Consider the following 11689-nt stretch of genomic DNA (forward strand, 5'->3'; position numbering starts at 1 on the left):
GAGATATAAATGACACATGAGTTTCGGCTCTTTTGTTCAAATCTAGTCGCGTAATCGACCAGTCAAACCATTGATTGATTGATTGATTGATTGATCGATTTATTTATTATGGGACCGGGGGGTAGAACCCCATGTGGCCCCGAAGTAAATTACAGATAGTAAATGAAAAGAATTATAAACAAAATACATAAATACAATGAGCAATTAGCGCAGATGGGTAATACATTATGGTGTTATTATCTAATTTTATGCAGCGGAAAATAATAGTTGGAAATATATTTTAATCAAGGCAATTATGTAATGAATGAACAGACATTTTTATTTTAAATTACTTAACAATTTATTTATTTTCGATCGAAATCGAAAGCTAATATAAACTTCACTTTTATAATATAAAAAACCATTATCTAATGGCTAACATCTCCATTTCTTCGTATTTACAAATATTACACAAATGTATATTCCAATACTTGAATATTTATAAGAGCTTCTCCAAATCTTTGAGCGTGAGTAATGAAAATTTGGGCTCGTACTTCTTAACGCTGCAAGCGTGACGAATATTTTTTATGATATCTCTCAGGCATCTCCTGGCTTCATTGTCAGTGCTTCCTAACTTTTTACCAGCTGATAATAGCCAGGATGTCAAGCAATATGATTTCATGAGAATCAAACAACATTTGGGTAATTTCGTTGCAGACCTCATAATTTGTAATATGAGAACCTGAAATATAAATTTTCCAGTTACGTTTTATGCATTTTTTGAAATAATTTTATATTAAACAGTGCAAGACTTACCTTTGACATTTTATCACATAATATGGAATTATAAAACATGAACAATGTATGAAACACCATTTTTCTAAAAGCGATATTCATGTCTTCGTCAGTTTTCAATCCATCTCTTACAACTCCTAGAATCCAATGCCTATGTGCTTTAAAATCAATATCTGAACTATTGAATAATGTTATAAATTCTGGTATGGTATTAATATCTAATACTGGTTTAGCCATTAGAAAAGATTGAATGGGTTTATATAATTTATCTGTTGGCGATCTCATAACTAATGATGCTTTTGCTAAAAATGTAGAAACAAATCCATTCAAACGGAGTTTTTCTATCGGCACTCCTGACTCTATCATTCCATTTCTCATCAGCTGAATAAAATTTAACCACAGTTCTTTCTCTTTTGAACTAATGAAATAAATGAAAATTATTTTATTTTATATTTGTATTGTTGCTATTGTGTTTTTTTAAATTAAAAATTATATAAACTTAGTATTACCTTGTTGCATCTACGAGGAAATAATATTTACTAATAACAGATAAAGCCATTCCACGCACTAAACTGCTTGTACTACTGCAAGCAGCAATAGCCAAAGCAAATGCTCCAGAATGAATGACTTTATGGCAGGGTACAACATTATGAGGTTCCAACAATTGTTGAAACAATGGGAGATAAAATTGAGGATCATACATTTTTTCTCCAGAATCAATTTCAATCACTTCAGTCTGCAATCGATAAAAAACCATTAGAACCTTTTCTTGCAGAAAAATTATTATTTAAACTTACCAATGAATTTCTGTGAACAGGGAAATTCTTTATTGTATTTGAAACTATATCAGATTGGAGTAAATCAAAAACTTCACTTGTAGAAGTTTGTCTAAATAAAATAGTTTCAGCCCCTCCTTTGACACTATAATGAGTGGCTGCAGCTTCTCCCCATAAGTATGGTTGATACTTACTAATGTCAAGACCGTTTTTTTCAAAGTTGAACAGGATCTATAAATATTAATTTTGAATACAGAAAACTTTTGGCTTTAATACTTCTATTCTAGATTTAAATTTAAATTTACCTGAAGAATCAACTGGTCACTTCTTGATAAAGTAGCTCCATATGATGCTAAATATAATGTTACTTGACTTTCAGCCATAGTTGTATTGTTTTTTTTTGTCAAAATATAAAGTAATTCTATAAGGTCATCTGTAAAATGTATAAATTTTTGTCATTATTAAAGTAAAAAAAAATTTATATAATAATATAATTGTCAAGCTTACCTTTTAAATTGGAATTATTCAGCATTATATTAATAAACTCAGAATGTGAAGTAGTCATTTCAAAGATAGTTTTTACGTATACTTCCTTACAATCATCTTCATAAGCTAAATCACAAGTAACTAATAAAGCTTTCAAAACCAATAATTTTTCGGTTTCAGCGTTTTTAGTACTCTTTAAGCCAACTTTCAAGCATATACGAGTAAATAATGGCCAAGAATGATTTTTACTTATGTCTTCAAAGTAGCTAACACTGTTTTTCGTTTTTAGATCAGTGATTGCTTCAATTAAACTTTGACAAATATTATTCAACTTTGATGTATTTTTGGGCTCTTTTTTTAACACAACGAGAGTAATACGTAAAAGCACTTGAACCAAACTTTTCAAAGCATCTGGATTCACTGGTAAACTTTTTATGAAAAGTTTCTTTAATACTTGTATGTGAATTTCTTGCGCATGATCCAATATCTCTCCATTTATTAATATTGCATCACACATTTTTTTGCATTCTTCTGGATCTAAAATAGATATCAAGCAGGTATTAAATATATGAAATGAAAAATATCACGTGCTATATTATAAAATTTAAAATATTTACCAAAACAATTATCAATGAAGTATCCAATTGCACCAATATTCATTTCAAGACATTCACTATTTGTCTTCAATGTTGTTACATAAGTAACTATTTCATCCTTATACAAATTAAATAGTTTACTGATAAACTTTTTTTTCCATTTCTGCTCTACACTTTTTGATAGAATGTAAAAAAGCACATCTTGTTGCTGGTAGAAATCTTCATTATTTTTTACAAATTTCATAAATAAATCCATGCACACAGAATTCTCAAATATTACTATAGCAAATATTTCTTTGATCAATGTAATTTTCTTAGATGTCAATAAAGCCATGAAGATATCTGAAAAGTATTTGAAAACAAAATAATTAGTAATTGTCCGCGCAGAGATCTTCAAACGTGGAAAAAAATACTCACTTTCATCGATTGTTGTCAATTGTTGAGGACATTTTACAAAAAGGTCTCTAATTGCTGAAATCCATGAAGCCAATTCTACATCAAATTTCAACAGTTCTGTCATACACAGTAAAATTTTTCCAACTGTAACATTTTGCATGGCCAGACTTTCAGTTGTTAGTTCAAACTTTAAAATTCTATTCATAAGTTCAGGAAGCATTATTCCCCAAACAGAAAGATTCAATTCATCTTCAGTTAAAAACTTTTCACAAGGTAAAGACATGATATCTTCAACAAATTCCTTTGCACTTTCAATATTCATTTGTAAAATATCTATAATATTTTCAGAATAATGTAAACCTTTTTTTAATTTATTTTCTCTTTGCTTTGAAATAGAAGACTTGAAATTTTCCACAAATTTATTTTGGTAAGGAACCATTAGTGGTGCTATCATTTCTTGTTTGTTCATTTCAAAAAACATTTGGCAAATGTTTTTGAAAAATTGTGTACCATTACTGGTGCTTGCAGTTTTCTTTTTAGAAAGACCATTGAAAAATTTTAAAATGACTGGATTTTTAAAAATTGAAGAAGCACATTCTCTTAAGAAACCATCAGAATCTTCTTGAAGAGCCCTACCCATTTTCAATATTGCTGATACAGTTTTTTCAATTAGTTCTAATTTTTCTAATTGACCATTCAATTGCTTCATACTTTGCACAGCATAAAAAATAACTAACTTTAGTATATACTTCATTTCAAATCTAGTTAAGGCAAAAGTATGCCGTTTTTTTTTAAACTCTACACTCAATTCATTGTTACCAGACCCAAAATTGCTATCGTCAACTGAAGTTGGTTGATCTGTACCAAGTAAAATTTCACTTATTATGGCAAATACTGAGTTTTTGGCAAAAGGTTCACCGATAACTAAAGGTATTTCACCCTCTAACCAACTTTTTATGTAACTTAAAGCTGGAATATCAATATCTTTTAATAAAAGTATCAAATTATTAGGTGATACTTGGCAGTGCAGAGTATGGACTAAAATATGAGACATGTACAAAGATTCAGAAGTAGTTGAATGCTTCTGCAAACTTTGAACAGCTGCATTAAGAAGTGGTGATATAGATATGAAAGGAAGCATGTTGTTTTGCAAATCATTTGGATTTTCCTGACTCACAATGTCATCATCTACATCCATTCTATCTTCTTCTATGCAAGGAAGCTGCTTATACTTATCAGTATTTTTACAGACACGTTTCACTATTTTAGCTAGCCATTCAGCTAATTCTGTTTTTTCAAGTTTGTTTTCAAACTTGGATATACTATCAATCCAAATATCCAAACCATCAAAGCCATCAAATATTCCAGAACTGTTTATTAATAAATTCAAAGTTATACGAATATCTGAATCAAGTGAAACATCTACACATCCAATGTTTGTCAATAAAAATGTCAGAACCATACCAAAAATATCCTGAAAAAATATTAAGCATAGAGTTGAATTAAAATAATTAATAATTACTGAGTATATGAGTTATATTAAAAAATACTTACCATTGATGCTGAAAAGCCAGACGGGTTCAAATGTGCAAGAATACTGAAAGCTTTGATTTTTAAATTCTTAATATCCTCTTCACTCTCACTCATTTCTGAATTGTCAGTTTCTAAATTCTGAGAAAATGCTTTCATCCATGCATTTGCAAGAGTATCAAAAGCAGGCACATTCTGTTTCAAAACGAAAAAAAATTTTGATAAATAAATCTTGATCAAAATTTTATATTTTTTGATGTGTTTAAAAACTTACATTTTTTACGTGATCATCAGTAACCATTTTAAGCTTTTTAAAATCATCATCATTTACTTCAGAATTTTCCATGATTTTTAAAAATGATTCCACTTTTTTCATCATTGTATACATGAGTTTTATAGTTTTATAATGTATACAGGTATTTTCATTTTCTAGAGAAGGCACAACTGCACTTTTTATCACATTTGGAGGCATGATCAAATTTAATAGAGCCTCAGTGAATTTAATAGGTGACATTTTTTCAAGGCATGATTTAAGACATTTTTCTACATCTAAATTGTCAATGATCTGCAAATTATATTTAAAAATTAGTTTTATGAAAACATTTGTTTAAAATTTTTACTGCAACATAAAAATATTACCTTTCCAATAAACTGCAATGCAGTAGCCCATTTTGCAGAAACTCTAGGCTCTAAGTATGGGTCCATACTAATGAATTGTGATGAAATTAAATCTGGACAAGAAGCTAAAATTTCAACTACTAATTCTGATGGTTTTTCATGTTCCCAGGGTCTTTCAAGATTTTGCAATATTACATTTATAAAATGATTGTGTTTGCGACCACTATCTGTTCCTAAACTATGATCATGAAAAACAATACCATAACGACTGGATGTCATAAGCGTTATTAATAATTCATGCAGAGCATTTAAAGTCATCTGAAAGAGTTAAATAAAAATGTAAAAATATTTGAAAAGTAAAGAAAATGTGTAATTAATAGTAAAATACTTACATTTTTTTCTTCTGGATCAACAGGTTCCAGAACTTTATCAGTTTTTCTAAAACCTTGCCAATTTTTAGGTCCTTTCCAGTTATACAAATTTACAAGAGATTCAATTGCTGATGTATTAAATAAGTGTATCTTAATAGTTTTTGTGATAGAGGAATTTTCTAAAATGTATTTCTTTAATGTTTTCAGAACAAGCTGAACAATTTCACAGCTGTCATAAATTAAATCAGCAAATATACTGGAAAGAACACCTCGCTTATCTAATAAAGCTTTAATTGTGGAAGAATTTCCTTCAATAATGAATGATAACAGAAAATGAATGAAGCATGTTCTTACATTTTCTGGATCACTTGGTTTAGTATGACTGGCTAGTGCATCAACAAGCATGGGATGCAAAGTAAGATGGTTCAACAGTTCACGAGGAAAAGTTTTGCCAAGTGACACTATGGCAGTTAATAATTTTAACACTGCCTTTTTATGTTTTGGTTTACTGTGACTGGACATCATAGAGTGTATTGTTGCCATGTGAGAGTTCATTATTTGCCGGCATCCTTGTTCAGCTGCATTCAAATAATGTGGATGTTTTGCCAGAATTCTGGGAAAAAAATTATTCTCAATACCAATTCTTAAGTTATTCAAAAAAACAAAATAACTTACTTGATAATGGCTGTTGTTAAAGCTGAAAATACACTGCACGCATTATCAATATTCTTCTTCTCAGGCGATTCAAGTAATTGGAGTATGCCTGACACATTATTAGCTTCTATCAAACTTTTAAATTTGGAGTCCGGAGTTGTTTTTTCTGTCACTTGTTGTGATTCTGTGGGTTGTTGTGGTTCTGCAAAAAATCATCAATTATTATCTCATCATAAGTGTTGTCTATAAAAACACGTGAATCAATTCCCAACCTGAATCCATGTTTGTCATTTTTATGTGAAAGATGAACTTTCAACACGAATTTTTACAACTAATTATTACAATTTTACAATAATCACTAGACGTTCTTCAACAACACGTGGGCAATTTTTCATACACAGTGCACTTCGTAGACACACGTGCATAAAAGATTCGCAGGCGTGCTCTGCTGGTGGCCCGGTGGGTTATTGGGTATGTGGTGGGAGCAGCCCGCGCAAGCGCTCATAACCGGCCCAAATGGCGCGGTAACACCGCTGAACAAACCGAAGAATTTAAAAGGCCCAAGCAAGAAGCAACCGGTTCGGGGTTTTGTTTGAACAAAAAACTTTATAAATCTGCGAGAATCGCACGCGGCTGCACGATAGAGTTTCTTTCTTCGACTTTGCATTAGCATTTTGTATGCTAACGGTAGACGGCGTGTGCGATTCGATCGACGCTGGTAAACAATCAGTGGATAATTTGTTCGACAGTCAATCGCGGTAAGTAAGATATAAAATAATCGAGACATCGCTTGATCATTAGAATATGTTTGCAATCGAATGATATCGTTCTATCTTATCTAGAATTAACTATAACATTGCTTGTTGGCTCTTATTTTAACAATACAATACAATATAGAGTGTTCCAAAAATACTACTTTGCAACCATAATATGATGGCATATTGTACTCCATTTTGTTTGTATAAGGTACAGTGACTGTCCAAACTATGCTCCGATGCATCAGCATAACGTAAACAAAAATACAAGACCCCAACATGAACCGAATTACTCGAACTCTAGCAGAAAGAAAATATTTAGCGGGGAGAGTAATCCAAACACGAGTCATATGCATTATTTCGCGGGTATTACAGTGCGTGCGCTCTGGTCCTCTACCGATCTCAGTAACTAAAAGAATTTAAATTTAGAATGGAATTCGCTTGTAGCAGTAGGATGATCAAGTCCTAATGCTACATTCGAAATATTCTGGCTCAGCAGTATTATCACGCGATCGTGTTTCTTTTTGAGCTGTGTCCATAAACCAACGGAGCAAAGTCTTGGAACAGTATAAGATTATCGTTCGTGTTATACTTTTGTTCTGTTACTATTTCTTTTCTATGACTTGTAAGTATGTCGAACATTTATTACCATAAACGAAAATTATCGCATGTGTTTTTACTTTTTATCGCCACTCTTTTGAAGCATGACAAAAGAAACGAGTTACAGAATATAGAACCACGAGTGCAAGTAGTTCGAAGAAATACGATATTGCGCGTATACTAAACATGCACGAATTTGCGATACTGTACTTCACGATAATACATCTCGAACTTCCTGTAGCTTTTGTAGTTTCACAGTATTGCAAGCACTCTGTTAGAGAGCACAGCATCCTTTGTACGAAATTTTAAGTTTTACCATTGAAAAATGGTTGATTTAAAGAAACGAATTAAACATTATTTTTTTAAATTTGTTTTTAAGAAAATGTTTGCAGAAACTCGTCCAGTATCCAACGAAATTAATTATATTCTCTTTGCTTTACTTCTAATAAGTAAGTATATTACAACAATTTTATTTAAATATTAATAATACAATGTGATTAATAAAAAAATTAATAACAAAAGTGACATGAAAATTATTTTTTTAGTTTCTGGCTATAGCTTGAACTCCAAAAATTTTGCTGAGACTATCAGAGATACATGTTAGTATTTTTCTATTTAATTAAAAATACTTTATATCGTTCACAAAATTTAATTGATTAATTTTAATAATTTCCAATTCTTTTAGTTCAACTTTTTTTAGTTATTACATCTGCTTTGCTTATTTGCGTGATATTGTATAGAATAAGATTATTTCTAGAAGAGTTGATTTTTATTAACTCTGAATACAATGGAAATATTAAGTCAGTTATTGCAGCAACTATGTCTTTCAATATGCCCTCATCAATTGTACTTGCCATTGTATTCTTTTCAGCTCTTGTAAGTGAATTTTATTTGCATTTACAATTTAATTATATTTTATCTTCTTATATTTGTAAGATTATAAAGATTTTAATTTTAGTCATGTGTCATCAACACTAAACTTGATATTGGTAATACTATTCATTCAAACTTATGGGCTACATTATTAACTTTCACTAGCTCATTACTTCTATTATATACAATAAATATTGTAAGTAAAAATTATCAAAAACTTTAACAACAATTTTTTTTAAAAATAACTCAAATGATTCTAGAATGAATGCAGAAGACTGAAAACTGAAGCAATATTTACTGCAGATGGGCTGGATGCAGGTACTGCAATGGCCTGCAGTTATTTTTACGGATACTTGAATATTATTTTACCAGCAAGCGGAGGAACTGAAAGAACAGGTTTGATATTAAAATCAATTAATTTTTTATTATTTAAAAATATTAAACAAATATTTTTATATGCAGGAATGTTGAACTTACTGGAAAATTTTGAAGCTGCAGAGTGTAATGGTAATCCAAACATTTCAGTTCCAGTTAAAAAAATGTTCATTCTCATACCTTCATCATCATATATTCCTACTGATCTCAAAGACATTTCAGATGGATGGCTAGAACATTCAAAAGTAAGAAATAATTATGAATTTCAAAAAGATTCTATTGTAACTTGCTATGATTTTAGAATTTAGAAATGATTGTAATGGATAGAGCTGGAGTGAAGAAGAGGACTTACCACAATACAGTTTACAAGTTACACACTGAAGGACCAAAAACTCGTGGTAAATCCATTTTTCTTGCTACTGAAGGAGCGACTCCTTTAAAAACCTTTTTGGAGACTAAAGATCAATCATTGCGTTATGGAGGTAAGATTAATGAAATTGTTAATAAGTAATATAAGGTAAGGTGATGATATATTTCAATCATTTTTAAAGGAATCTATAAGGAATTTAACAGAGAAATTGTAAGAAATTTTTATCTGACTCTAAAGAAGCTTCTTGCTGATAATCCAAGTTGTGGAGATTATTGTGAACTTGTTTATTATGAAGGTAGTATCAGACTTTTTGATTTTCTAATTTTATGAACTATTTTAAAAATTATTCAAAAAATTGATTTATTACAGATTACATTGGAGGGAAAAAAGTTAACCCAGCACATATATTATTAAAAAGAGTAAAAAATATACTTTTAACTGAAGCCAACTTAAATAAAAAATAAAATTTGAATACTCTAATAAACTCAGAAGTTGATCATTTTTATAAAAAAAAATGTCCACTCATTTTCATTTTCATACCATAGGAAGTTTTACCGGCAGGTTTTAGAAAGAATAAAAATCATCATATCAAGTTTTGAAATAGTTATTATTCAACATTTAATTTTAAAAATAAAAGGATTTCACCAATCAATCTGTTATGACAGTTTCACGATTTTCAATATATAAAAAAGACACAAGATATATAAAAAAGAAACTTCTTATTAGATCATTGAGCTTTGACGATATTATATACGTATTTTTTACTGGAAAGAGAAAATTAACCAGATATTCAAACGTTGAAAAAGGAGCTATTTATCTTGAGCTGCAGATAAAACGTATGTATGCGTTTCTGATATGACATCAATTATCATTGCCATGATTCGGAAAACATCACTCTCTTATTAAAAGTTTGTGTCACCTAAACGTTTTACGACGAAACAATTTTTATAATATACGATACCTTGGTATCCGATGAAAATCAAATACGTAAAGAAAATGTCCTATATTCATTTAAACTTGAAAATGTCTACCATCAGTTCAGTCACTTAAATTATGCCATCGTTTGTCACATCGTTACACATTAAATACAAAATAAAGCAAAAAAATAATTTATGAAATAGCATGCCTAATTATTATATAACTAAAGGCGATGCACTTCGCAAAATCATTTTAAAAATGATCAATCGTTACTTTTTTTTGTTACATATTACATATTTACAGTTGAATCTTATAGTATTAATAGTAACATTATCGTAGTACATAATAAATGAAGCGGATAATACCAACATAATCTTCAGATTATGAAATCGAATCAAGCAATTATTATGGTAATAGTAAGAAACACATACGAATCGGCTCTTAGCATATCGCCTCGATGCTGCTCTTGCGCCATGAGTGTGCAGCATTTATAGTCTTCTGATGCGTGTGTCGTGTGATTATTTGTACTTTTTCTTACATGATGATTGAAAACAAATATCTAAACATACAATATTTCGAATCTATAATAATAGTTTATTATAGGTATTTAGTCCATAACATGTATGCGAGCTCGGAAGATTAACTGGCAAAAATGCGTGTGTAACAAATTTAGCCCAACCCAGAACGAATAATAAAAAGTTTTAATCACATTCAATAGAACTCATACAGCTTCGGTGTACGAAATGAATTAAAATAAACGAAGCGTAACTTAAAAAAAATAATTTGAGATTCGGTAGAAGTTTAATTCTACACAAGATCAGGTTTCCATTCTTCAATTTTCGTTTTTCTTTTCACATTTATCATCTAACGATTTGTCGACATGAAGATTATTTGTAACAAGTATTTGTTCGAAGTAATCGGAGCAAGACGTTTGAAGGAAAAAAAGGAAAAAAGTTCGTTTGTTTTCGCGAATAGATGTGTTTTTTTCTTTACTTTCATAGCAAGCCAAAACAACTTCATTATCCTTAGCTGTTACGTGAGATCATCAAGTGTGACATGTAGTCATCTGTTTTCTTAGACTTTTAACTTATTTTCTATTTAAAAAATGAATATCATAAGTACACAGTAATCAATGTTGGAAGTAAATTAATGTTCGCCTATTTACTTTGTCTCCCACGAGGAAGACTAGAGTATAATATACTATAGTATTTAATTATTTTATTTCCCTAATGTTATCCACATTTTTCAATGAACTTTTTCAGGAGTCGGGATAAGTATTATTCAATGAATAATTAAAGAGTCAAATAATTGAATAAACAACTCATTACCACGAGAATAATTATAGTCTTTTGAATGCTTATAGGAAGAAGGTATTTGCAGTCTTGATTTAATTTGCCCATATTTGTGCTTTCCGTATGTAGATGGTACAACTAATTCGATGTTTAAAAGTAAAAATTAATACAGGAAACTCAACATTTTATCCACGTAACAATTCTTAAAAAAGTCTTAAACAATAAAAATGAAAAATTGTAAAATAAATTAAGTACATCTCACTCGTCATAAAATTCTCCACAAGAGAAATTATGAAAAATTTAGA

The 11689-nt window shown here is 29.9% G+C and overlaps 2 protein-coding genes across 2 annotated transcripts; one reads left to right on the forward strand and one right to left on the reverse strand.

The window, feature by feature from the left end:
• Nucleotides 1-318: 318 nt before the first annotated feature.
• Nucleotides 319-6566, reverse strand: LOC106655945. The gene is made up of 14 exons (XM_014376554.2): nt 6474-6566; nt 6223-6403; nt 5569-6160; nt 5198-5494; nt 4833-5123; nt 4583-4753; nt 3050-4502; nt 2654-2974; nt 2058-2573; nt 1856-1983; nt 1572-1781; nt 1284-1510; nt 796-1192; nt 319-721 (listed from the first exon to the last, which is right to left on the reverse strand). Exons 1-14 carry the CDS (start codon nt 6490-6492, stop codon nt 479-481), a joined length of 5046 nt encoding a protein of 1681 aa, XP_014232040.1. The 5' UTR covers nt 6493-6566; the 3' UTR covers nt 319-478.
• A 318-nt stretch (nt 6567-6884) lies between these two features.
• Nucleotides 6885-9638, forward strand: LOC106655946 (stimulator of interferon genes protein-like). The gene is made up of 10 exons (XM_023461909.1): nt 6885-6959; nt 7936-8005; nt 8102-8155; nt 8242-8432; nt 8515-8625; nt 8690-8825; nt 8892-9049; nt 9106-9286; nt 9356-9469; nt 9544-9638. Exons 2-10 carry the CDS (start codon nt 7939-7941, stop codon nt 9636-9638), a joined length of 1107 nt encoding a protein of 368 aa, XP_023317677.1. The 5' UTR covers nt 6885-6959; nt 7936-7938.
• Nucleotides 9639-11689: the final 2051 nt, after the last annotated feature.

This window comes from Trichogramma pretiosum, unplaced genomic scaffold, assembly GCF_000599845.2.
Source record: "Trichogramma pretiosum strain Unisexual culture from Peru unplaced genomic scaffold, Tpre_2.0 scaffold64, whole genome shotgun sequence".
NCBI classification, from domain to species: domain Eukaryota; kingdom Metazoa; phylum Arthropoda; class Insecta; order Hymenoptera; family Trichogrammatidae; genus Trichogramma; species Trichogramma pretiosum.

What these genes read in the sequence shown, in the direction of transcription:
- LOC106655945 (XM_014376554.2), bottom strand. An exon ending in ATTGACAACAATCGATGAAA is followed by an intron (nt 2,975 to 3,049) that starts GTGAGTATTTTT and finishes AATACTTTTCAG; the next exon opens with ATATCTTCATGGCTTTATTG. An exon ending in CTTCATTGATAATTGTTTTG is followed by an intron (nt 2,574 to 2,653) that starts GTAAATATTTTA and finishes TATCTATTTTAG; the next exon opens with ATCCAGAAGAATGCAAAAAA.
- LOC106655946 (XM_023461909.1), top strand. Translation starts at nt 7,939, where the DNA reads ATGTTTGCAGAAACTCGTCCAGTATCCAACGAAATTAATTATATTCTC. An exon ending in TGAGACTATCAGAGATACAT is followed by an intron (nt 8,156 to 8,241) that starts GTTAGTATTTTT and finishes CAATTCTTTTAG; the next exon opens with TTCAACTTTTTTTAGTTATT. An exon ending in TTGTATTCTTTTCAGCTCTT is followed by an intron (nt 8,433 to 8,514) that starts GTAAGTGAATTT and finishes TTTTAATTTTAG; the next exon opens with TCATGTGTCATCAACACTAA.